This window comes from Gossypium hirsutum, chromosome D11 (genome assembly GCF_007990345.1).
Source record: "Gossypium hirsutum isolate 1008001.06 chromosome D11, Gossypium_hirsutum_v2.1, whole genome shotgun sequence".
Lineage (NCBI taxonomy): Eukaryota > Viridiplantae > Streptophyta > Magnoliopsida > Malvales > Malvaceae > Gossypium > Gossypium hirsutum.
This window is the reverse complement of record NC_053447.1, coordinates 15,793,488-15,817,803: the sequence shown is the minus strand read 5'-3', so window position 1 is coordinate 15,817,803 and position 24,316 is coordinate 15,793,488. Positions and strand designations below refer to the sequence as shown.

Genomic DNA, 24,316 nt, shown 5'->3' with positions numbered 1-24,316 from the left:
TGTGAGCTTCTCAATAGGCTCTTCGTGAGCTTCCCGATAGGCTCTTTGTGAGCTTCTCGATATTGCTCGCTTGAACTTCCCGATATATGGCTATACAGAGCCCCGTTATATGGCTCTTTGTGAGCTTCCCGATTAAAATATCTTTGTGAGCTTCCTGATTTGGCTTTTATGAGCTTCCAGTTATAAAGCCTGGATAAGCTTCTCGTTATATGACTCGTATGAGTTCCCCGTTATATGACTCGAGAGAGGGTTTCCCAATTATGTGTTTTAATGAGCACCCCCGAATATGAATTGACGGATTATAAATTGTACACCTCGACTGTACTACATGTGTATCCATCGATATTTCAAATAAATTCAACGAGCAAAATCCTGACATGCGAAAATATGAGTACGAAATGAATTATATGGTAAATCAATTAAATTCATGCTTACTCTGTTTTATTTTCCCATGTCCTATAGTAAATCGGAAGCTCGTTGGATTTGAAGCTTGGCAGAGATCACTCACACTATCCATCGATCCAATTCGGTATATATGGTAAATCAATTATGGTTATAATGACATGTATAGGTTAATTGGTCAATATTGACATATGTATATTTTTTATAATTAGCCATTGGTATGGCTCGTGATGAATATGTTTTATTTATAATAGAAATTATGTCATGTTTGGTATGTGTTTGAAATGATTCATTTAAGCTAGTATATTTGATAAAATATGCATAAAAGTGAACTTGATATCTAGGTAAGTATAAGTATAAGATTGACATGATAATAAATTATCATTTGAGGTGCCTAAAGGCACATTGGTTGAATATTTGTATTGCATTATGAATATGTAAAAATGTTGGTGTAGGTGGAAGACAAATTTGGAGAAAAATATGGCTTGGAAAATAGCCTATTTTCGTCCTCAAGGGTAGAGACACGGGCGTGTGTCTTAGTTGTGTGTGACACACGGCCTAGCACATGAGCGTGTGATCTGGCCGTGTGTCCCCTGCATCTTAAAAATTGAGAAACAGAATGCTTAGAATTGATCACACGGCCTGACACACGGGCGTGTGACTTGGCCGTATGACCCATGCCAGAGAGTTACACGGCCTGAGACACTGGTGTGTCCCTCACACGGTCTGACCACATGGGCGTGTGTCCCCTAAACCTAGGCAAAATTTGGTATTTTCTGAGTACCCGGTTTAGTCCCGACCTAATTCTAATGTATATTTTGGGCCCCGAGGGCTCATATTAGAGACATTATGCGTTATTTCTGGTATGAATGTTATAAGGCATGAATTTATCTGTTTATCTGTTCTGTAAATTTTGGTGATGCTACGTAACCTTGTTCCGACGACGGATACGGGTTAGGAGTGTTACAATGCCGAATTTTCTTTTTCATTACAAAAAATGGTTAAATTTTAATTTGGGTTAATCTATTATACTTGAATTTGATATTTAACCATTATACTTTAACTTTTCATATAAATTAGTCTCTATATTTGTATAATATTATTAATTAGTCTAAATAATAATATCATTAACTTTTCTTTTAAAAGTATTGGGATTAAATTCTTGAACACTAAAGTTAGGGAATTAAATTCTAAATTTACAATGTGCATAGAGACTTAAAGTCATGGTTGTTTGAACTGGATCAATTGAAATGGGAACCGATTGAGGTACCAATCTGAAGAGAGGCATCAAATTGGTTGACCAGTGAACTGATACAAATTAGTTGAATTGAGCTAAAATTACTTGAACCTGTTTTTTATTATTTTTAATAATTTATTTAATTCAACAGCATAACTCACCAATCCAATTAAATTGATCCAGCTTATCAATTTGACTACTAATCTAATTTCAAAAAGTCTTACTTAAAATATATTTTAATTTTAAAATTTTTATTTTATAATCTGATACAACATATATTTTAAATAATCTTCTATCGGAGAAAGTGCGAATCGGGGTCAAACGAGAAACCCCCCCCCCCTCATTTTAATAATAAATATAATTGGTCATTTTCTTTATTTGTTTTAATTAAGGAATTTGTACAAGCAACGCCCTCTTTGTTTTCTAACATTGAATGGTCTTAATTTTAGTCTTTTCATTTTTTTTTATATTGGAACAGATGAAATCAGCAATGCAGTGAGTCAATAAAGGCTAACTTTAAATATTAGATTATACTAACACACTTAGTTTGAACCCTTTTTTGTATCAAATGGCAGACTGCAACAAAAGTGTCTTACGTAATTTTGGATTATGTACCCAAAAAAAATCCAAATTGCACATTAAATACGTTTAAATTAAAATTTTTAATTTTGAATCAAGCATTCATGATAATATGATTTGTAAAAATAAAATAATAGATTATAGGTTGAGTTGAGTTGAAGATGAATTGCATGTATACCTACTCCAAGATTGGCAACAATCTCATCTTTGCTTGGACTTTTACCTGCTTGTTGGACTCACAATTTAAGTCAATTTTGGCTTCAATACTCTTTTAATTGTTTTTTTTTTATTGGTTCCACTCTGTAAGGAACTTAAAGGTGTCATTATATGTAAAACGGTCTATTTTTTCAGCTCCCAACCCTCATTGCCAAATCCTCTTGTACCTGTCCTACTTAATAGGTTAGATTTGTTTTCATTTAGCGATAACTATTCGGCTATATATATTGACCCAATCGTTTGTATTTGATTTATTCTTTTTTATATGATTCATAATAAATGTATTAAATGCGTTGAAACATATGTTTCAAAAATAAATATTATGTATGAGTTTGTGCCGCAAGTCTTATTTTATTCGCTTAGTCAAAGTTGTGGATTTAATCTCTACACTTTAAATTGATGCGAAAAGCATTTATTATTGTTATGTTAATTATGTAACAAAAATATGATTGTTATGAGAATGGTATTATGTTCGGTAATGGTAAGAGGAATAGGAAGAGGATAGATGCCCAATCTTGAATCTATTCTAATACAAAGAAATTCAGTTTCTTTCTTTTTGGCACAAAACATGCAAAGGCCATGGGAAATTGGGAAACCATATTCTACGATTTGTTTTGCGTTGCCTGATTTGAGCTGCAATCTTTAAATTATAATAACAACATCGATATTGTCGCCTGCCAAATAAAACATGCTCAAGAATCTTTACGTTAGATCTAATCATTTTACACACAACATTAAAATAGATTAAAACTAACAAATACGACTCAAATTATCAGATTGGTATTTTTATTTTTTACATTAAAATTGGTAGCAGCAGCAGCAATGACTTTGTGAGTGAGCCGGCGCAGCCCCGAATTGACCATTTTACTAAAATATACCTGACTTATTTGTGACGAGAATTTGTGAATTTTCAAACTCCGACGTCATTATTTTTCTTTATTTTACAATTTTGCCCATTTACCTCACCTACCCTTATAATTCAAATTTTCAACTAATTTATTTATTTTCTTTGTCTTCTTCACGCTTGTGAGAGAATAATGCTTTGCTTTCCACTTTTAATTATTATTTCGATTATGTAAATTCATTATATGTATTTTTTTAATAATAATTCTTTTAAAACTTCAAGCTTTTAAGATTTAAATATAATACTTAAAAGCTAGGAACGAAAAGATGAAAGGGTTTTTAGACTTCCTCATTAGTTCATTACAAAACAATTTAGGATTAAAATGTAATTTTATTATCATATCATAAGTGAATGTTGAAATTTGCCGTTATACTCTATTTTGAATTATGTTTGTTATTATATTTTCAACATTTTGGTTTTTAATTAAATATTATCGCTTAATATTGACTTTGATGATTTGAAAATAAAATTTAACAAGAAAATATTATTTTAAATATTTTATTTTAATAGTTAATAATGAATTAATTGTGACATATTAAAAATATAATAAATTAATTTATAATTTTTATTTAATGAAAGAAAAACTTAAAAAGTAAAATTTATATGTAGGGAAACAAATAACTTTACTTTTTTTATAAATAATTTTTCTTTTTTAATATTATAATAATTAGTTTACTATTTTTATTAAAATAAAATAGTAAATTTGAATAATATAATTCAATAATTAATTCAAATTTTAATGACAAATTTCAATCAAAGAAAAGTAAAATGGAAAATTTAGAATAAAATAAAAATATAGTTGTAAATCTATCTTTAGTTCAAAAATACAAAGACAAATATCAATCAAAATAAAGTATAATGACAAATTTTAACTGAAAATAGGGTGGCAGATTTTCACATTAACCCACCAATAAAAGTATTCATTTCTATGTTGAGTTCGAACAAGATTTCGTAGTTATCTATTATTTTGTGTTTACTATTTTGTATAAGTTAAAAATACTTAATTTTGAGCTCAAATAAATTTTCATAGTTATTTATTATTTTGTATAAGTTAAAATTATTTAATTACAGTAAAGAAATTAACACGTGATAATTTTTAATTTTAATTAGAAAATTAGAAAAAATATACTCTCGTATACCGAATACAAATTGTGTTACCATATTTTCATATAAAATATTTAAATAAAAAACTAAAAAACATTAAAATCTTGAGATTAAACCCGAAATTAATAAAGATCTGTATATAAATCCCTCATCTATGAATTAATAAATATTTTTTACAAATATATATTGTATAATTATTTTCACTTATATTACGAAAATAAGGAGAAATTAGGCATAAATGTTGATTTTAAAAAATAATTAGGGAAATAACTTTTTTTTAATTTAAAAAAATAAATCGATTTTATTTAGAAGCAATAAAAAAATGCTCATTGCAAGAAGAGAGGGGAAAGAATAATATTTTTTCCCTAAATTTCGAATCTAATATAATAAAAATACGTATTATTTTCCATTTTGTAAAGAAAATTATTCTCATCGACATTCATTTTTTCCTGTGGCGAATAAAATAAAAAATAAATTCATGTGGATAGTGGATACAAGAGTCAATAAATTATTGTTTGTGGATTGATTTGTAAATAAACATTCTGCGGAGGAGGCACGTGCTCGACGGTAGTGCTTCTCCCTTCTATAAATACGTTAACTCAATTCAGTCAGTTCATCATTTCCCTCATTTCTGCTTCAATTTTTTTCAACGAAAATATCCACAGGTATTTCCACGGATTTCTACTTTCTCCAAATCCACAGGTATTTCCACAGATTCTACTTTCTCCTAATAATCTCGATCATTTTCTTGCTCCTCTCGAGACTTTTTTATTTTGATTTCTCTATGTTTTTTTATCTTGATCTTTTCAGTTTTCTGATTGAATTCATGTTTACATCAGATCTGTTTATCTTGAGAACTTATTGTTTATGCGGCCTCTTTCTTTAAAGTAATTTTTTTCTTGCGTTCGTAAGATTTTCACTCGGGTGGTACAGTGGAATTTTCTTTATGTTTTCTTTATAATATTTATGTATTTTGTTAATAAAAGAGTGTGATTCACAGTGAGAACTTTTTTCCTTTTAAGTTGTAAGATTTGGATAAGCCATATTTAAGTCGAATTTGTTTTGGGATTCCATTATCGAGCTTAAAATATTGAGTAAAATATATCTTCTTTTAAGATCAACCTTTTTGGGTTGTTATAAAATAAGTGACATTTTGTTTCTGACGTTAGTCCAAAGTTAGCTCATCCTTTTGATATGAAGTTTAAGAAGAAAATAAAAGCAAAAGTTTTATTAGAATTATGTTTTATTTCTGAGCAATTTTTAATACCCTTTTATGTTAGAATTAAGCAACAGTTTCTACTTCTTGCAGATCCATTTTCACCTATGGCTCCAGTAGCAGCAGCATCTTCAGATTCTATAAAGCCTAGAGGTATTAAATTTTCTATGAGTTGATGCATCTAGAAAGATTTGCATAGTTGGTAATTTCCATTACAGGATTATTATCTTATGCTTTTGAGTTTAAAAAATCCATGAGCGGATATATACCTTTATACGTTTACTTAGCTAAATATGTTATAGCAATACTTGAATAACGATTTCCTTATTTATAGGTGGAAATATGTATGCATATTTTATCAATTTGCACTGCTAATAACCCTTTAGCATACAAGAAATAATTGAGATCATTGAGGACAGTAGTTTAGTTGTTTCACTTTCCACAGGATAACTAAAACTTTATATTCAACTTCCTTATGGTTTGATCAATGTTTGTTGTATATTTTGTGCAGATGTTTGTGTTGTTGGTGTTGCACGTACTCCAATGGGTGGATTTCTTGGCTCTCTGTCATCTTTATCTGCCACCAAGCTTGGTTCGATAGCCATAGAAGGTTTGACTGGAAAAATCTTTGTTTACTTGTCTGATAAGTTGGTCCATTTTTATATTTTTAGGATGCTCTTCCATTTTACTTAATTCCTATATACGTCAAATTGCAGCTGCTCTTAAAAGGGCAAATGTTGATCCATCACTTGTGCAAGAAGTTTTCTTTGGCAATGTACTCAGCGCGAATTTGGGACAGGCTCCAGCTAGACAGGCTGCGCTAGGTGCAGGAATTCCTAACTCGGTCATATGCACCACTGTTAACAAAGTTTGTGCATCTGGGATGAAAGGTCTGCACCTTACAGTTTAAGTATTATTGTTTTGAGGATCTTAGAGGAGTATTTCTAAAATGTGCGTTATTCTTTTCCTTTTTGTTTGGGGCTTTGCAGCAACAATGCTTGCCGCACAGAGCATTCAGTTGGGCATTAATGATGTTGTTGTGGCTGGTGGCATGGAGAGCATGTCTAATGTACCTAAATATTTGGGAGAAGCAAGGTTAATACTGCTCTCCTTTTCATGGTTGCCTTGTTGTATTCAAGTTGTGATTTCTGATTAGTATTGGCAATGCAGGAAAGGATCTCGGCTTGGGCATGATACTCTTGTCGATGGAATGTTGAAAGATGGACTATGGGATGTTTATAGTGATTGTGGCATGGGCAGCTGTGCTGAATTATGTGCTGAGAAACATGCTATTACAAGGGAGGAGCAGGTACCATGGTCTCTCTAATTGGTCACCTGAAGAACTTCCTTTTCCTGGATAGAACTTTGGACTTATTTCTTAATGATTTCCGCAGGATAACTTTGCTGTTCAAAGCTTTGAGCGTGGCATTGCTGCTCAACAGGGTGGAGCCTTTGCATGGGAAATTGCTCCGGTTGGGCATATTCTTAGTATTAAGTTTGTACATTTTGTTACATATATTGTGTGTAAAACTAAATCTGCTATCACACAGGTTGAAGTTCCTGGGGGGAGGGGAAAGCCATCCATCATAGTCGACAAGGATGAAGGTCTAGGAAAGGTAAATCATAATTTAGAGCTATCCATCCCTTCAGACTTTGATTGCTTCCTGTTCTTTTCTTTTCCTTTCTTTAAATTGCCTAAATAAATTACATAGATATTAGACCTCTTGGGTAATAGCTAAATTCAAATATTGATATCATTTCAGTTTGATGCTGCAAAATTGAGGAAGCTGCGACCAAGTTTCAAGGATAATGGAGGCACTGTTACTGCTGGCAATGCCTCCAGTATTAGGTCATTTACTTGACATCTTTATTCATTTGTATGCTTAGACCAAAATTACATTTATATCAAAACATAATCAGATTGGAAATGCTCAAGTAAAAACCTTACCTCTTGACTGAAATCATCTATAAACTTTTTGTTTACCCTATATTGGTAGCTTGTATCCCACTTCAATGAACCCATTATTTTATAGGCCTCTTCTTGAGGGTTGTGCAATCAGGCAATTGCCTGTTTGGTTCAAAATTAAGGAACAATTTTCAACTTGACCTCATAAGTCCTTCATGGACGTCATCTGGAGTTTGTAATTAAAGTGAAGTTGGTCTTATGGGCAGTGATGGTGCTGCTGCTTTAATCCTAGTCAGTGGAGAAAAGGCACTTAAGCTGGGATTGCAAGTGATTGCAAAGATTGCAGGATATGCAGATGCTGCGCAGGTGCTTTTCACAACCATTAATAAATTTTAAGAAGTGTTCTAGAGAAACTGCCAAATCAGAAATCTTGAAATTTACTTTTGACGTTTAATTGATATACAACCTGATACTTACATGAGAAAGTTTACAGGCACCAGAGTTTTTCACAACAGCGCCAGCCCTTGCAATACCCAAAGCCATTTCAAATGCTGGCTTGGATGCTTCTCAAGTTGATTACTACGAAATCAATGAAGCCTTTGCTGTAAGGTTCCATTTATTTTTCTAAAGGTATTAATTTCTTGCTGATGAAGTTAGCAGTTTTGAAACAATGCCCCATTCTCTGCAGGTTGTGGCTCTTGCAAATCAGAAACTGCTTGACCTTAATCCAGTGAGTTTTCTCTCTCTAAGGCATCTGCATTTGTATGTTCTAGTTTGAATGTGTGAATTGATAGCATGAATTGCTAAAAGTGAGACAAAAATTACGTGATATTGTAAAATAGTTCTCTTTTTCCTGTTCCCCAGTCGGCTTTTGTCAGCAACAAAGTTGCTATTTCATTCTTAATTTTAAGTTTTTTCCCTGCAGGAGAAGGTTAATGTGAATGGTGGAGCTGTATCCTTGGGACATCCTTTGGGTTGCAGTGGAGCTCGTATCTTGGTCACACTTTTGGGGGTTTTGAAGCAGAAAAATGGGAAATACGGAGTTGGTGGTGTTTGCAATGGTGGTGGAGGTGCATCTGCACTCGTTGTAGAGCTTCTGTAAGCGGTTTTAAAGTAGGTAAGTCATCTCATGCATACCGAAATTAGTTGGTAAGGGATAGTTTTTAGATGTGAATTCTCATCTACAAAACTGCATAAATGAAGGAGCTTACAAGGAAATTTTGATACACGAGTTGGTTTATCAGAAGGGTATTAAAAAACTTTGGAACTCCTAGGATCAAAACATATCATTAATTATCTTGTCCAAAGATGTGACCATCTGCTGTTTGATTTCAGGTTCGATATTGTACGATGTTGCGACCATTTCTTTTTCGGGGGATAAATTCATGCTCTGCCAAAACACAGTTTGATGTTGTGCAATTTTTATTCCGCTCTCAAATAAGTTATGTAACGAATGGAATGTTTAATTAGGTTTGAGAAGAAATATATGTCCAATGTAGAGTTTGATTTTCCTTTTAAAGCTGTCTCTAGCATAGAGAATAAGGAAATCTTTATCATTGGATTCTCTGAACTTAGTTAACGTTGTGATTCAATTTAATATTAGTAGCTAAAATGTTAGATTTTCTCTACTCCAATGGCAAAATTGGCAATGGAATTTGAATTTGTGGTTTTGTCCAATATTAGCATATTCAATTTCTGAAAAAGATTTTTTATTATATATATTTAGAAAATTATATAAAGGTGTAAAAATAGATATGAGAAGGAAGAATGGTAAAAAGAAGCAAAGAAAATGGTCAGTTCAACAAACTAATTGAATCATGATTCCTGATTTTATTTGATTATAAGCATTAATTTAGAATAAATTTAAAAACCAAAATTAAACTTAAATAAATAGCGTCTACGCGATTTCGGTCGATCTTACCCCTGCGACTAATGCGGAGGCCTAAGCCTATTAATTCCCCATTTTCATAGTTGCAGGATTGTGGATGTTTTTTTCTTCTTTTCCCATATAAAAAGGTTAAATACAGAAAAAAAAAAACCCATAGAGCCCCCTTTCCTTTCTTTCTCTCTCTTTCATTAGAAAGAAAACCAAAGATCATCAAAGGAGAAGAGGAGGAGAGGAGAGGGGCAACCTTAAATACCGTACCTCAGCAACTCTCTCCATCGCAAACAAATCTCTCTTTTTCAATCTACCATGGCGGTAATTTCCCTTTTATTTTCCTTCTTTTATATCTATTTTTTTTCACATTTGTCTTTCCTTTTTAAAGATCGATTTTTCTTTTTGTTTCACATTGTTCGTTTTAATTATATACTTTTTTTCCTAATCCTCCTCCTCTTGCTCAATGTTTGTAGTTGATAATTTTTCTATTTATTTATTTTCAGATGAATTTTGTTGAACTTTTTGTGATGGAGTGAATGCGATTCACGATTTCGATCATACCAAAAATATAATGTTATTTATTATTTGTATTTCCTTTCTCAGCATTTATTTTTACAGATCACGCTTCTAATTTATCTATAAGTTTCATTTGGAAAAAAAAAAAACAAAGTTCTAGTGCGTTTTACCGTTTGTTGTTATTTATTAATATCTATTTAATATATGATAAAAGAAGCATATGAATTCATTTCCTAATTTTCAAATTTTGACATTCAAAGGAATTCGATAGATAATTTTATCAAATTTTCTTTTTCGATCTTTCTTATGGATCTGCTACACACTTGATTTCACTTATTGCGTGCCATCTAAGATTCGTCTAAAAGTAGTAACATTTTTCTATTCAACTTGTTGCAATGTGCCTTAATTGGCTTTTTGGTATTGCTGATTTTTGTCTGTATAGCCATTGTTTGTTATGATATATATATGTACATATCATAAAATGTTAATGTTAAGCAATAATTATTCGCACTTACATTTTTTTTCTTCCTTTTCTTATTTGTTGCCTTTTTGCGAAATTATTTCTTATACCTATTTGTTTATCCTTTTCTTTTGTATATGCATTTCGTAAAAATCCTAATCAATCTTTTTATAGCGAATCATGTGCGTTCTGCATTTTCTTTTATTCGCCCATTGCTTACAAGTAATAGTATAGTTATTTGTATTTCTAATCTATACTTGCCAAAGTCATGACCAGCTGTATTTTATTATGTTCTTTTTCTTGAATGGAGAAATATCATCATTTGAGATCTAAGTAGGTTGAATCGTTTCATGAATGTATCAATTTGTGGCAAGTTTCGTTGAGATGATATATCTCCCCCTTAAATAAGCAGTCATGGCATACAGGATAAGGGTCGCCCATTGCCAAAATTTGGTGAATGGGATGTCAATGACCCATCATCAGCTGAGGGCTTTACAGTTATCTTCAACAAGGCTCGAAATGAGAAAAAGACGGGTGGAAAGATTGAGTCGCCAGGGGCCAATGACCCTGCATGCAAGCAAGAGGCTGTCGCTGCAAAGCCACAAGTAAGTAATAATCCTGCGTATGCCTAATTTTGTTTGTAGCTATATAAAAATTCCTCATGTTTTACCTTGTTCACTCTTTGAAGCAAGCATTACATTTCTGTCGTAAATATCTTTCTGGTTATATAAAAAGCATTGTCTTGACAACTTTGTTTCCAGTCTGGAACTGTTTGATCAAGGGCAAATATGCATGTTGAACCCTTTCGTTCTCAATCACTTTCAGATTCAATGGTCTTGTATTGTTTCATTATGTTTATAGATTCACAATATTGATTTTTATTATGTTGATGGTCTGAAATACCGCAGAAAAAATGGTTATGCTGCGTACAAGCTACTCATGCAGACTAAAGAGATGGCTCTTACGTTGTTAAGAGCTACCAAGAGAGTATATTATTATATATCTACATAAAGCCCTTACCCCCTTTCAAAACAATCCAGAAGACCGGAGCCCGTATCGGAAGCTATGATGGGTCATGATGGAATCGTTGTTGTTTGCAACAAACTCGGGCTCAGGGATGAGAAAATAATGTTGTTTTTATGTTTATGTGATGCTGGTAGCTTGTTATTGCAGTTTTTGAAGCCTTGTCCATATATATATTATGTCATGTGTTGAACACTTTTGTTTATGACATTTATATGCTATATGATAGCTTTATATTATATTATATGAAACCCTTTCAATTTTATCGGTTGTTTAATTAAAATTGATTGCTGGGATTCAATTGGATGCAAGTCTGAAAATAACAGCGATATAAACAACTGCAATTGAAATCTCTCATTTGCATTACTCAAAATGACCCAAGTTAGCGGTAGTTTCCCTTGTTCCTTCCTATACAACATATGAACATTGTATAACAGACCTTCATCTAATATGCAAAATTAACTTACAGTTGCAAATAGTTGGGGATGCTAGAAATACTCGTCTCCTCCGTGCATAGCTTCTTGTAAAGTCTCTTTTGATGATCGGTAAACTGCAAAAATAAATCCCTTAATTCCTTTGCTTTCTTGTATTCCTCAGTCCCAGAACAAACCACTTTCAATTCACTGCTAAACCCACCCTCCCTTCTGTTCAGTAATTTGTTCTGTACATTGCCAATGCTTATAAAGTGTCAACAAGCATGGAGGTCGAAATGATCTAAAGTTATATGTGGGTGTGCATCTACATCTTTGAATCTTCAATTCTCTGTGAAAAATAGAATTAGTACAATTGCATGGGACTTACCGGGGATTTAAGCATCAAGGTCCAATGATCATTCAATGACAGTTTTTCAGTGGCTACCAATGGTCTGCAGGCAGTGATATGAAAGGATGATCTGAGAACAAATATTATGTATAATAATCCAAAAAAAACAAAGCTATAACAGAGCTCGGCTTGAAGGTAACCAAATTGTGTAAAAATGTAGCAGAAGGGTGACAAAAGAACAAAATTGACTATCTAATTAGTAATTACCATCTGAATGTACTACGTCAATCTGATTACGGAGAATAGGAATAGAGGGACCAAAAGTGCAAGCTATGAATAAATGTGCCAACAACCAACGACAAAAATGACGATGGGTCGGGTTAACAGTAGCACAAACAAGATTATAGAATCACTAGTTAATGAAAGTAATTTTGAAGTCATAATGCTATAAAGGCAACACAGCCATATAATACGCCTATGTTACAACTTACCTTCCATTTGAGGATACAGTGAATTGATTAGGACTCTGCAAAAAACCAAACAGCTGTTCAACATCTTTCTTGCAATCCATCATAATGACACCATTGGTGTATGGCTCCCATGGTAAACTCGGGAAAATATATACTTGCGTTGCAATTGAAGTTTGTTCATGAATGAACTTGGAAACCGCTGACGAGGATAAATCTTTTTCAAGATTCTGAACTAGAATTACGTAAAGCCTTTTATCGCCTCCTACATCAGTATCCTGTCTATTGTCACAAGTCCCTCCTATAACGGTAGCACGCAAAACTCCCTTACTACACACAATGAAATGTATCGATTTAAATTGAGCGTTTATAGAAACAAATATATGGACAAACCTTGGGGTGGCCACACTTCACTCAAAGACCGCTGAGCATACTTTCCCTATGAATAGGCAAACATAGCAGCAGTTATCTCCCTACTGCTATATGCTTAGAAAAAAAGAAACTCTAGAACATCACAAACAAAGGATGGTACCTGTCTCAAACTACCGGAAAGTGGGCGACCATTGGTTTCTCTAAGTCGAGCAACAATATTGCAGACAAGGTCATCACTGGTAGTGCCGGGAACAAAGTCAGGTAAGGCTTTCACTATGTTTTGCATCGATATCTCCATGAAATATATAAGTTTCGGGTGTAACTCGGAATCCTGGAGAAGGCATATATCTGCAACCCCCTTGTTTGCCAAATTCCCAACATTAGGACCATGCAGCCAAAAGAGCAGGAAGATGCACTCACATTCTTCTTGGCCATTTAAATTAGAGTGCTTCTTACGCAGAACCTGACAAAAAAGATGGCCCATTTTCTGAATAGAAATAAGAACTCAACCATGATATTTATATAAAATAAAGTAGATAAGCATAAACCAAGTATTCTTCAGCACAAAAAAAGGGTGTCTGTCAAATGGCAATACAAAAGCATAACATTTATAAAAATCAACAATAACAATTCTAAAGCTAAAATAGGAAGCAACACTAAAATGAAAGTCTTTTAACAGTTTCATTTCATCAAAAGTAAATATCAAATGTGTTACATAATGGTTTTAAACCTCTTTAGCAATGAAACTATAACTTAGATGCACCTTTATTTTCCCATCAAATTTTACCAACAAAAATGTATAAAATAATAACAATGGAGCCTTTTTTTTTTCTTTTAAATGAACAAAAAATGAAAATGGAATATTATATATGTGTGTGCACGCATAGTTTGAACCAAAGGAAAAGAGTTGTACGGACATCGTCGACAATGGCATCGTAAAAGAGAACTTCGCCGGCGGCGAAAGAATCCGAAGCACAAACGCGCATGCCTTTGACGACCTTGGAGCAATTAGGATCCTGAAGTTGGGCGGAGACCTTACGAAACCTCCCCAAAAAATCGTGAAGCTCGTCCTCCGACTTAAAATTATCGGCCAGGAAAACGTTGTCTGATTCGGCGGGGAATTCGTCGTACTTGACTCTCAGCTTTTCACTTCTCTCGCCCTCTAACAATAACTGAACACTGTACCAGGCGTCGTCCGGGTACGAACGGAACTCCGTGTCGTAGCCCTCCTCCGCCGTGACTAAGTAGTGACTGTCGCCGGAATGCGACATTACTGACGGTGTGTCTTTCACTCTCGTCTTCTGCAATTTGAAAGATGTTGGGATTTTTGTTTGGTTTTGGATTTTTGCGGAGGAAAAGGGACACAGAGAAAAAAATGCTTAATTCCAACCGACGTCCCTAAATTATGACCAAAATTTTAAATTAGTTACTAGACTTCAAATTGTTTTTAATTGAATGATGGCAAAGTATTAAATTTGTATTTAACCATTAACTTAAGTGTTAAATATTAATTACAATCAACATGTGACCATATTTTAAACGTGCCTTTGGATTAGATATTCAAACTGTCGTATGCCTAAATTTTGCTCAATAAATTTTAAATATGCTAAAATAAACATTTAACATACAAGCTGATGTTAGGGTAATGAAAAGATATATAAAATATAATTGATAATTTGAAGATATTCCACAAAATTCCAGTTCTCCTTTATACCTTTCATATCACATCTACATCTCATCATCTTTTAGACTTTGCTTAACTTAGTTCTTATTCTAAATCTTTGGGGATGTTTGTCAAGCATTCAAGAAGAAAATCGCCGGTCAAGCTACGACGAACCAAGTGGCATTAGATCAGTGGTTAATCCACTCCACTCCTTGTTCAGTTCAGGCAACTCCGAAATTTTTACCTCCGACTTACTTGTGTAAGCAAGAGACGGAGGCTGAAAGCTTAAACGTTGTCCACTCCCATCAGTTCGTACAACTTCCTCAGCTAGAGAGCCCATCCCTGCCATTATAATCATCTGCAGCAGCAACAACGAGAAAGTGACTGACAGGAGAACCCTCGACAAGTTTGTTGCTTCTCAGTTGAGCCATGAAGACAGATACCATGGTGAAGTATCTTTGCAACGTATCTATAGATTTTGCGTATGTTTATCTCCTTTCAATATTTGAGGCGGTTACTTGTTGGGGAAGACGAAGAACACAAAAAGGAGAAGAGCAGAGTAAACCGCGGGAAAGATGGCAATTTTTCTTTTGACTAACTTTGAAATACTGTTGGGTTGAAATAAAACGGGGATGGCTGTTTGGATTACGTAATCATTTTATTTAAAGGGATTAAATTGAAAAAAAGGAGTTTTAAAGGATCAGCAAGACAAATTTTATTTTAGAGTAATTTACTTTTTCCTTAAAGAACAAAATGTGTTAAAAATCTAATGGATGCAATTTTTTTTATTATTGATTTAACCGAATGAATTCTTCCATATAAATTATTTTTAAAACATTAAATAATTAATGAAATACCCATTTAGGTTGGTAAAATTTATAAACTTTAATAATTACAAATTTGATAAACTAACATAAGAATAACTTTCATAGATTCCATAACCATTCATTTTATATCATACCAAATCAAATGAATTATATCCAAATCCATGTCCATTTTTGTAATTTCCTCCTCTACCATTTTTATCTCTCCTGTTTATTTAAATACCAAACACTTCTGCCATCATAATAATAAGCTTCTCCAAAGGGTAAAGAACCAAACTGTGGCCTCCATCACCATCATCATGGTAACAATTACTTATGCCTTGAACCTTAGCTTAGCAAACAATCCGAGCAATGTCTTTACCAATCATAACATAAACTTATAGAATACATGAAATTTATGTCATTAATTTAGTAATAACTCATGTTTAGCATTGTTTTTCAGAAAAAAAAAAAAGAAAAAGAAAGGGGATCATTTATCATATAGTACAACTGTTCCAATACCGAAAAGTAACTGATACAAGAAGCACACCCGTACTCGATCTGACTTGTTATAACAACTCACAAAGAAATGTCTCTACCAAAAAGTCCGGTTATTCCTTTTCCAGGGTCGCTTTGCTTCACTATCGATTCCCCAACCAAAACCTGTAATGGAACAATGTTGCGTATAAGTAAAGATGGATGTGCATAGAAGACGCATCTCATAGCTGTTGATGCCAATTCAACTTCACTGTCATCCCACTAACCAAATTACTTCTTGGATGATCAAATGTCTAACAGTCGGATTATTACTGCTACATGATTGATGACTATCATCTATCTTCACCTGGTAATACTTTCGGTATTACTTCAACCCCATACCAAAAGAAAAGTGCTATTATTTTCAACTTTTCTTCTCTTGTCTAACATTGTAACGTGCAACAGAAAAGAAAAATACTATCTTCTTGTTCCAAACTCATCAAGAAAAAATAAATTAATATCATGCAATTTGCAATTTGCTCAGGATTTAACGTAACTTACTGCTTTAACACCAGCTTCTTGCACATACCCAACATGATCTGGAGTAAATAGCCCAGATTCTCCAACTACCTGATGTGGTAAAGTAAACAATAAATTATTTAAACAACATATATGAGATGAGTTGCATGAACAAGCAATAACCTTTTTATCTTTAAATGCATAGAAACGGATACGGTGAAGGGCGCGGGTTTTCTAATTTATCAGAATATATATACGGTGAAGGGTCACTTACAATTATATCTTTCTGACAGATCAGTTGGCCACGCTCTCCTTCAAGAAGCTTCTTTGTGTTACTGATATCTACCTCAAATGTCTCTGAAGACAAGAAAATGGGGGAACATTGATACCTCTTTAAGTCTATATGCTAGAGACGAAGCTTACCGAGTTCGTAGCAGACTATTATTGGTACAAGGAAATAATATGACACATTGATTGTAAACAATATAGTCATAGGTACAGTAGAGACATTTCAGATATTGATTTACATGAGAAAAGAATAATCTTAGTACTTATTTAAAGTATTAATAGTTTATACACACAAAATGGCCATCAAGTAGGAGGTAACCAACACCTGAAAGGCTAAAACCAATCAGGAATGTTTGTATCACCCAAATATAGCTGCGAGGACCAAATTTTCTCCTAAAAGATGCAAAGATACAAACTCATTATAAAAGTTGATATCATACACTCATTCCCTTGCTTCTGAATACCAAAAGTCCAAACAAATTTTATTTTGAGAATTTGATATTTTAAAAATGTTACCGATAAAATTTGTTAGAATTAATATTGGACTTTTGGGTGGTTTGGTGGCTGCAGGGATCCAAGAACATCCAACTATCTCTTCACTATATTGCAAGTTTCGATTTTGACTACTAGAAACCTTATCCAGGTACATATTCTAAGGGATGTGGCATAAAGTGGTGAACTAATCTTGGATTTTAGATTTGGAATTCATTTCCTCCCTTCTACTCCAGAACTAAAGGCTGTCTACCATTGTCTCTAGTAAGCCAGTTGTCAAACATTCACTGTGGACACCTGTCATCAGCACCAATTAACCAGAAGAAGGTTCTTGGAAGTTGGAGTGACTCAATTAACACACACTGTACACATTCTCAGGCAGGTCTAGAAGTTACTGCAAAGAAGAAACTTTAAACTACATGGATCAGATGTCTCATGAAGCAACTCAATTAGCAAATGTGAAACTTGTAAAACCTTACCAAGGTTTCGATTATTGATACCAATAAGCTCAATCCCCTCTATACCAAGAACACGATCCATTTCCCTCTCATCGTGCACCTAAAGAAAGACAACAAAAGCAACAATAAGGCATAAGAATGTTGGAAAGAAGAATCCATATATGAAAATTGACTAATGCTAGAAGCTCTTTACGAAGCCTTGGGTTCAATCATATAACTCATAAAAGACTAATATTTTTCTAATTGAAGCAAAAAGAAAGGTTTGATATGCTCAATATATTATGGAAATTCAACTCCCTGAGTGGAACACGTTTCATAACCCAGAAAACACCTCAACAATTCAAAAGTAATGGAAAAATGAAAAACAAAGAAGCTCTGCCTAACCTCTACAAGTGCAGCCAAACCAAGCATCTTGCAGATTTTAACCATGTATCTGATGTCAAGATCAGGCAAAACAGCAGCAATTAAAAGTATTGCATCTGCTCCTTTGATTCGAGCATAGTAGATCTGCCATGCATCTATCACAAATTCTTTGCACAGTAGAGGACACTGCATTCATTGTAAGGGCCAGATTTATACAGGTTTACCAAGTGTACATATAACAACAAATCAAGATTGTAGATTGAGTTAAAAATTTACTTATGCAACAGAACTGTACTCCAGCATTTCTTATTGCCTCCAGATTTTCAAAGCTTCCCTTAATTGAAGAGGAGGTAAAAGCAAGTCACAATATTAGCATACAGACTGAGGAATTGAACACAATGTTAAAAAAAACAATATGTTACCTTAAAAAACTTTTCATCAGTCAAAACACTGAGACAAGCTGCTCCACCCTTCTCATACGCTCGTGCTATTTCAACCTATTATGAGCAACCATTTATACTTATATATGAAAGTTTCTCGGTGATAAAAAAGATAGCATGATGGATGGAAAATACATAGTTCTTTTAATTCACTCTTTCTAGATAGAAACATACTCTAAAATTTTGAACATTTCCTCCCTACCGTAAGTTCAAGAAGAAGCCCTTAATCTTTCAGAGTTTATATACTTGCATTATTCTTCTTCTATAAATGACAGTGGAAGTTGTAAGTTGATACGTGCTTTATTTATTTATTTATCAATTTTCATAGGTATGCATAAAGCCTTTATGTATCCTCTAACCTTGCTTGTGGATTTTCACAAATCAACATACTTAATGGAGCTCAAGCCTCCAACCTTGTTCGTGGAAGCGTCTCCATTGTATGAAAAAGATTATCCAACTTTTAGCATCAAAAGTTTTTTCACAGGAAATGATAGAAGACTGGTAAATGCCCCATAACATGTTTTATAAAAAGAATTAATGAGTAAATTCATTACTAAATAAACCGAATTTAATTCCTTAACTCCATGGCCGATTATACAATAACAGCCTAACCAGCAATTACCAGAATGAAGCTAAAAAAGCTTGTACTAGGATAATTTCCCTTCCATCATGAATAGAATAATAAGAAAAGGAAGCTCAATTATTATAAACTAAAAGAAAAAGAGAAGTCCTTTACTGGATCAAAATCCTCTCTGAGAATTCCTCTGCTAGGTGAAGCCTTCTTAACTTCAGCAATTAAACCAGGCAATCCAGTCCGCGAATGCGCAGCCTTAAGAGCCCCAACAAAGTCTCGAGTCGGAGGTGCATTCTCGATAAACTTCTTCAATGTAGCCAAAGGCCTCCTCTCTTTCATCTGCCAAACCCAAATATAATTATTACCACGGGTTCTAAAATGGTAAAAATCCAATCATTTCCAAATTAAATTAAAAATTGCAGAAATTACTTGGGAAACTTCCGTGTCTTTGTGCCAAACGATTTCTTCGAGAATGTTACGAGGAGTGTTGCCGTCGTTCTGCAAACGGAACTCGAAGGGACCCACGTAGTGCAACGGGGGACCCGTCGGAGGCCGTCGCCGTATTCGTATACCCTGACTAGCTGCGACTTCGTTTTGGAACATTCCAACTTCCCATTCCTTTACTTTCAAAGCATCTTCCTCCTCTTCCTCTTTCGGGGATATCGTCCCCGGCTACACACACACCAAGAAAAAAAAAAGAAAAAAGAAAAAAACAATTGAGGATATAAGGTTTAGTGTTTATATTGTAGCTGATTATTATTGTTGATGTTTACGTGCTGAGCTCGAATGGCGGGAAAACTGGAGCGACGGAGTGGAAGGTCCATTGAGAAGCGTCTGGCGAAGGAATTGGGCGGTTGATTAAAGGAAGGAAAAGAGCGCAACGAAGTCCCAGGACTTGACTTCAGGGAAATGAGTCCCTCCATCCTCCAATCCAATATCCCTAATTCAATCTGGAGAATAAGTTTAGTAGGAAAAATATGGGAAGGGTATTGCAAACCAAATTTATTTGACATTTATAAAATGTGCATTAATCATAGTAGGAGGGAGTTCTTAATTTAATTAAATTTGATCTAATTCTTTGATTAAAAATGATTGGCTAAGAGATTTCTTTTAACTATTGAATTTGGGGTAGTTTGGGTAATAAATTATAGTTTAGGTACCACTTAGACTAATCGAGTATATATAATTTAAGTACCATTTGTAATAAAAGAAAATTTAAATACTAACTTGGAAAACCATTATGTAGTTTAAGCCTAAAAAATTCTTAATTATTATAAAATCATTAGTAGAAATTCGCATTTCTTATAAATTTTATAACTGAAATATATAATTACTTATTATATAAATAATTAAATTCTTAGACAAAAGTTTTTGTTCATGGAAACATAATAGTTTAATATTTTTACTTCAACTTTTTAAATTTTACAATTATATGTGATTTGATTTTATAAAAAAATAATTTTAAAAGTTTGGATTGAGTCAGGAGAGGACCCAAAAAAACTAATGCTCTGTGATTTGAAAAGTTTTGAGTCGAATTTTTAACATTCCACCTTTGTTACACTGATAAAAAATATTGTTGTTTTAATCCACGTCAAATATTTTCTTTACGATAACAAAACACACACACTTATCACTTAATCAAGATTATTGCTTTTCTTGTAGCTTCATAATTGTACCTAATCTAGGTTAACACATGATGCATAACCTTTTGAGATTGCTTTTGAAAAACCTACTAATTAGAGAAATATATGAATTGACTAAAGCTTGTTCCATGTTTGTTTACGGTTAATAAATATTAATTATTAATTTTAGTAAGTTAATTATAATTTATTCTCTGTTGCATGTATTATGTAAATGTATGTATATTTTTGAAATATAATAATGCATTTTTTTCCGAGTGATAAACAAAGTAAGAAGTTTTACTAATTTCATCTTATTTTTGCATAAATAGTGCATATAACGATACCCTTTTTTTTAATGAATATAATGATACATTAATGAAAGTAAATGAGAGGTTGCCTTATTTTTAAAGTTAAAAAACCATTTTTTCTTACTTTTCCATCTATATGAAAAATATCATCGGGAGAATTACTTTCTTTCTTAAAAAAAGGAAAAGTGGAAAATAACTTTTAAGACATTTTTAATATAAAATATTAGAATCACATCCTAAATAATTGAATGGGATAAATATTAAATTGATACATAAATTTTATTTTGTGTAGTTATACTATGAACATATGAAACTTGTATAATCGTTCATATGTATACGTGAAACTTTGATTATAATTCAATTGTACACATTTAAAGAAATTAACACATTTATTTATTTTTCATGTTGAATTAATATAATTATCTGTGAATGTAATATTCCATGTATAGTGGTGTCAATTCAATAATGTTATTAATTTGAAAATTAAATTAAATTAAAATTTTATGTATAATATTACACATTAAATCAAAATTTAACCCTAATTAAGTTGTTAACTTTTCATCATATCAAACCTCCTTTTTCATGTCAACTGACGATTTGATAATAATACAAGTCCCTTCCTACTCGATTAGTGAATAGTTAACTAAGGTGAAATACAGTTAAAAGGAAAAAAAATAGAGAGCTACAAATATTGGTAAAGAAAATTCGTTATTTTCAAATATATTGTAATAAATTCTATTTTATAATTATTGTTTGACAGAATTTAAGAGTTTTACTAAAAAATACATTATCTAAAATATTATAGTAATTACTGGCCAAAAAATATTATAATAATAGGTTCAAATTTTTAAATAATATTTTTATTAATATATAAATAAATTTTATACTACTCAGTTATCATAATATAATATAGTATTAAAAAATCATTTATTTTAAAATTTTATATATTACATGTAAAGTTATATATTTATTTAAATCATTAATATTTACCGAATGAGTATTAACTCAATTGATATTTTTTATTGTAACAATTGAGAATGATGTACGATCAAGTACGTCAAGTGCACATTTTCTCTCATTTTAATTTTCGGGGGTTTATAGTAAGAGAAAATATTTACAGCCAATTTAACATTACTTTCTAAAAACAGTTTGGGGAAGAAAAAAATAGTTTTGAAATAACAGCATGGTTAAAGAATATGCTTTTGAGACAAAAAAAATGCTTTGTTGCCTAAAAGCACTTTTGAAAAGTAATGCTAAACTAAGCTTTAATACGTTATCAATGAAGTTTCTAGACTCCATAAGCAAAGTTAGAAGGTTGACAAGTGTCTGATAGATGTATAGTAAAATACTTAAAAAACATATATTGAAAAAAAGACATATATCAATTTTTTAAGGCTGCTTGTGGAATAAAAAATAGATTGTGAGTGCACCAAATACTTATCCTTATAGTAATAGTAGTAATTGTATAAAAAATGTTAACACAACTATAATAAGGATTATCATTTGATACACAAGCGATATAGTTTTTTAACTCTACAAGCAAGGTTAATAACTTAATATGCCACCGTGTGTCGATTTTTTTCTCAATGCCATGTGTCTCTCTGTGGGCAGCATGCTTCCATTGGAGGAGTTCTAAGGTACTCGAATGCAAGCTGGTTATGTGGTAATGCAATGAGTTTCGGCAAGGAATCAACTTTTAAAGTTGAAACAAGAGCAATATTTGAAGGCCTTTTCATAGTATGGGGAAAAGGCTTAAGAAAGGTCGAAGTTGAATGTGATAATGCGGTTTTGGTTGTAATAATTTTAGCAGGGAGAGGCACCAGCAGTAGTTTGGTGGAATTAAGGTTATTACATTAGTTGCTGCGTAGGAAATGGGATGTAAGAGTTTGTCATATTTCGAGGGATCAAAATGGTATTGCAAATCACTTGGCTAAACATGCTGCAATAGGAAACCCTGTGCTCCAATTGTTTGAAGCTTTGCCAGATTTGATAAAATATGTGTTGACTACTGATTGTAATGGTTCTAATTGAGTTTAATATGGATTGGTTGATGTAATCACTTTATGCTGTGCTTTTATCTACAAAAAAAAACAACAAAAAGACATGTGACAAGATTTTAACTTCGTATTTTGGAATTAAAAAATTTCATTAGTGTATGAGATAGTTACCATTGTATTAACGACAATATCTATATTTTTACTTTTATAAAGACTTAAGTATTAAAAAGATTTATGGAAAAATAATTAAAAAATCAATTGAGTCACTCGTTGAAAAATACAATCAATTGAGCCATTAATTGAAAGTAACCAAGCAATTGGAGCCTTCAAATATGGTTTTCCATTGAAGCTCTTGAGGGATCGTTAAGTGTTCTCCGACAAGGAAATTTTGATGACGTGATGGTTGACATGAAAAAATGTTAACATAAAAGGTTTAATTGATTTTTTAAATTATTTTAGGAGGGCTTGAATGATATTTTAGGGATTATGTAAAAATTCTAAAAAAAAGGATAAAAATTTGTAAAATGAGTAATAAATTTAAAATTCTGTATAACATTTAATAATTTTTAGTAACTTATATAGTTTTTTTTTTCTAAAATTTTTAAATATTTTAGTAATTTCTAATCAATTTTAAAACTTTGTAACAAAAAATTGTCACTTGGTTTTATTTTCCCACACATGTGGCTCTACATCATAACTTAAATTATCTTTTACAACATCTATTACATGACCTCTGATTGATCAAAATTATTACTCATCACTCACCTTAAGCTGTCAAACACTAAATTCATTATCTCTCATACCATTTACTCGACACCCCATACAAGTCTGATTAACATCATCACACTTTAAACTCCCTATAAAAATTTAATCCAAACCTTCGTAATAACAAATTTTATTTTTTATATTTCTTATATATTTTTTAAATTTTTACAACTTTTTTTATACTTTATCATTTTAATTATTTTATATATTTTCTATAATTTCTAAATTTTTATAATATTTATTTAATATTTCATATTTTTCATAACATATTAATAATATTTTATAATATTTGGTAGTTTTTAAAATTTTATTATATTTAAATATTTTTATAGATTTTCTATAAATTTTTTAATATTTTAATAAATTTTAAGTTTAAATAAATAAAATATCAATTAAACCTCCAACATTTTTCCACGAAAGATGCAATGTCATAAAAATTTTATGTGAGATGTAAAAATTATTATATGGACCATTCCTACTATCTCACATATAGTCATATCAAAT

General features: G+C 32.1%; 4 protein-coding genes across 13 annotated transcripts; 2 read left to right on the top strand and 2 right to left on the bottom strand.

Annotated features, from left to right (window-relative positions):
- The first annotated feature begins 4,988 nt into the window (after window positions 1-4,988).
- Window positions 4,989-9,192, top strand: LOC107912464 (acetyl-CoA acetyltransferase, cytosolic 1). Its single transcript, XM_016840650.2, has 14 exons — window positions 4,989-5,144; window positions 5,752-5,811; window positions 6,170-6,268; window positions 6,375-6,548; window positions 6,648-6,753; window positions 6,829-6,967; window positions 7,053-7,130; window positions 7,209-7,274; window positions 7,422-7,507; window positions 7,831-7,930; window positions 8,058-8,168; window positions 8,253-8,294; window positions 8,490-8,681; window positions 8,900-9,192. The coding sequence occupies exons 2-13, from the start codon at window positions 5,766-5,768 to the stop codon at window positions 8,664-8,666; spliced, it is 1,224 nt and encodes a 407-aa protein (XP_016696139.1). The 5' UTR covers window positions 4,989-5,144; window positions 5,752-5,765; the 3' UTR covers window positions 8,667-8,681; window positions 8,900-9,192.
- Window positions 9,193-9,478: 286 nt separating this feature from the next.
- Window positions 9,479-11,705, top strand: LOC107912466 (protein NOI4). Of its 2 annotated transcripts, none has more exons than XM_016840652.2 (3): window positions 9,479-9,764; window positions 10,845-11,024; window positions 11,328-11,705. In XM_016840652.2, exons 1-3 carry the CDS (start codon window positions 9,759-9,761, stop codon window positions 11,367-11,369), a joined length of 228 nt encoding a protein of 75 aa, XP_016696141.1. In that variant the 5' UTR covers window positions 9,479-9,758; the 3' UTR covers window positions 11,370-11,705. The 2 variants fall into 2 exon arrangements, with proteins under 2 accessions (XP_016696141.1, XP_016696140.1); XM_016840651.2 differs by having other exon boundaries at window positions 9,503-9,764; window positions 10,845-11,028.
- A 68-nt stretch (window positions 11,706-11,773) lies between these two features.
- Window positions 11,774-14,403, bottom strand: LOC107912463 (uncharacterized). Of its 6 annotated transcripts, none has more exons than XM_016840648.2 (6): window positions 13,961-14,403; window positions 13,204-13,506; window positions 13,065-13,110; window positions 12,696-12,972; window positions 12,244-12,307; window positions 11,774-12,103 (listed from the first exon to the last, which is right to left on the bottom strand). In XM_016840648.2, exons 1-6 carry the CDS (start codon window positions 14,312-14,314, stop codon window positions 11,906-11,908), a joined length of 1,242 nt encoding a protein of 413 aa, XP_016696137.1. In that variant the 5' UTR covers window positions 14,315-14,403; the 3' UTR covers window positions 11,774-11,905. The 6 variants fall into 6 exon arrangements, with proteins under 6 accessions (XP_016696137.1, XP_040962197.1, XP_040962196.1 ...); XM_041106263.1 differs by having other exon boundaries at window positions 12,244-12,334; window positions 12,696-12,936; window positions 13,961-14,388; XM_041106262.1 differs by having other exon boundaries at window positions 12,244-12,334; window positions 13,961-14,385.
- Window positions 14,404-15,910: 1,507 nt separating this feature from the next.
- LOC107912467 (indole-3-glycerol phosphate synthase, chloroplastic) lies at window positions 15,911-20,103 on the bottom strand. Of its 4 annotated transcripts, none has more exons than XM_016840654.2 (10): window positions 19,894-20,103; window positions 19,550-19,792; window positions 19,283-19,459; window positions 18,529-18,603; window positions 18,396-18,440; window positions 18,128-18,292; window positions 17,765-17,843; window positions 16,780-16,862; window positions 16,543-16,616; window positions 15,911-16,172 (listed from the first exon to the last, which is right to left on the bottom strand). In XM_016840654.2, the coding sequence occupies exons 1-10, from the start codon at window positions 20,041-20,043 to the stop codon at window positions 16,151-16,153; spliced, it is 1,113 nt and encodes a 370-aa protein (XP_016696143.1). In that variant the 5' UTR covers window positions 20,044-20,103; the 3' UTR covers window positions 15,911-16,150. The 4 variants fall into 4 exon arrangements, 2 of the variants coding, with proteins under 2 accessions (XP_016696143.1, XP_016696142.1); XM_016840653.2 differs by having other exon boundaries at window positions 16,548-16,616; XR_005921157.1 differs by lacking the exon at window positions 15,911-16,172 and having other exon boundaries at window positions 16,542-16,616; window positions 16,780-17,693.
- Window positions 20,104-24,316: the final 4,213 nt, after the last annotated feature.

Bases quoted from the DNA above. Each gene is read 5' to 3' on its own strand.
- LOC107912464 (XM_016840650.2), top strand. From the start codon at position 5,766: ATGGCTCCAGTAGCAGCAGCATCTTCAGATTCTATAAAGCCTAGAG. The intron at 6,754-6,828 runs GTTAATACTGCT...TTGGCAATGCAG, and splicing joins AAATATTTGGGAGAAGCAAG to GAAAGGATCTCGGCTTGGGC. The intron at 7,508-7,830 runs GTCATTTACTTG...TCTTATGGGCAG, and splicing joins GGCAATGCCTCCAGTATTAG to TGATGGTGCTGCTGCTTTAA.
- LOC107912466 (XM_016840651.2), top strand. The intron at 11,029-11,327 runs GTAATAATCCTG...GAAATACCGCAG, and splicing joins CGCTGCAAAGCCACAAGTAA to AAAAAATGGTTATGCTGCGT.
- LOC107912467 (XM_016840653.2), bottom strand. From the start codon at position 20,043: ATGGAGGGACTCATTTCCCTGAAGTCAAGTCCTGGGACTTCGTTGCGC. The intron at 19,793-19,893 runs GTAAACATCAAC...GTGTGTGTGTAG, and splicing joins CCGCCATTCGAGCTCAGCAC to CCGGGGACGATATCCCCGAA. The intron at 17,844-18,127 runs GTTAGGCAGAGC...GTCTTTCTTTAG, and splicing joins GTTTGGCTGCACTTGTAGAG to GTGCACGATGAGAGGGAAAT.
- LOC107912463 (XM_041106262.1), bottom strand. From the start codon at position 14,314: ATGTCGCATTCCGGCGACAGTCACTACTTAGTCACGGCGGAGGAGGGC. The intron at 13,507-13,960 runs GTCCGTACAACT...CTTTTTTGTCAG, and splicing joins ACGATGCCATTGTCGACGAT to GTTCTGCGTAAGAAGCACTC. The intron at 13,111-13,203 runs GTACCATCCTTT...GCCTATTCATAG, and splicing joins TTTCCGGTAGTTTGAGACAG to GGAAAGTATGCTCAGCGGTC.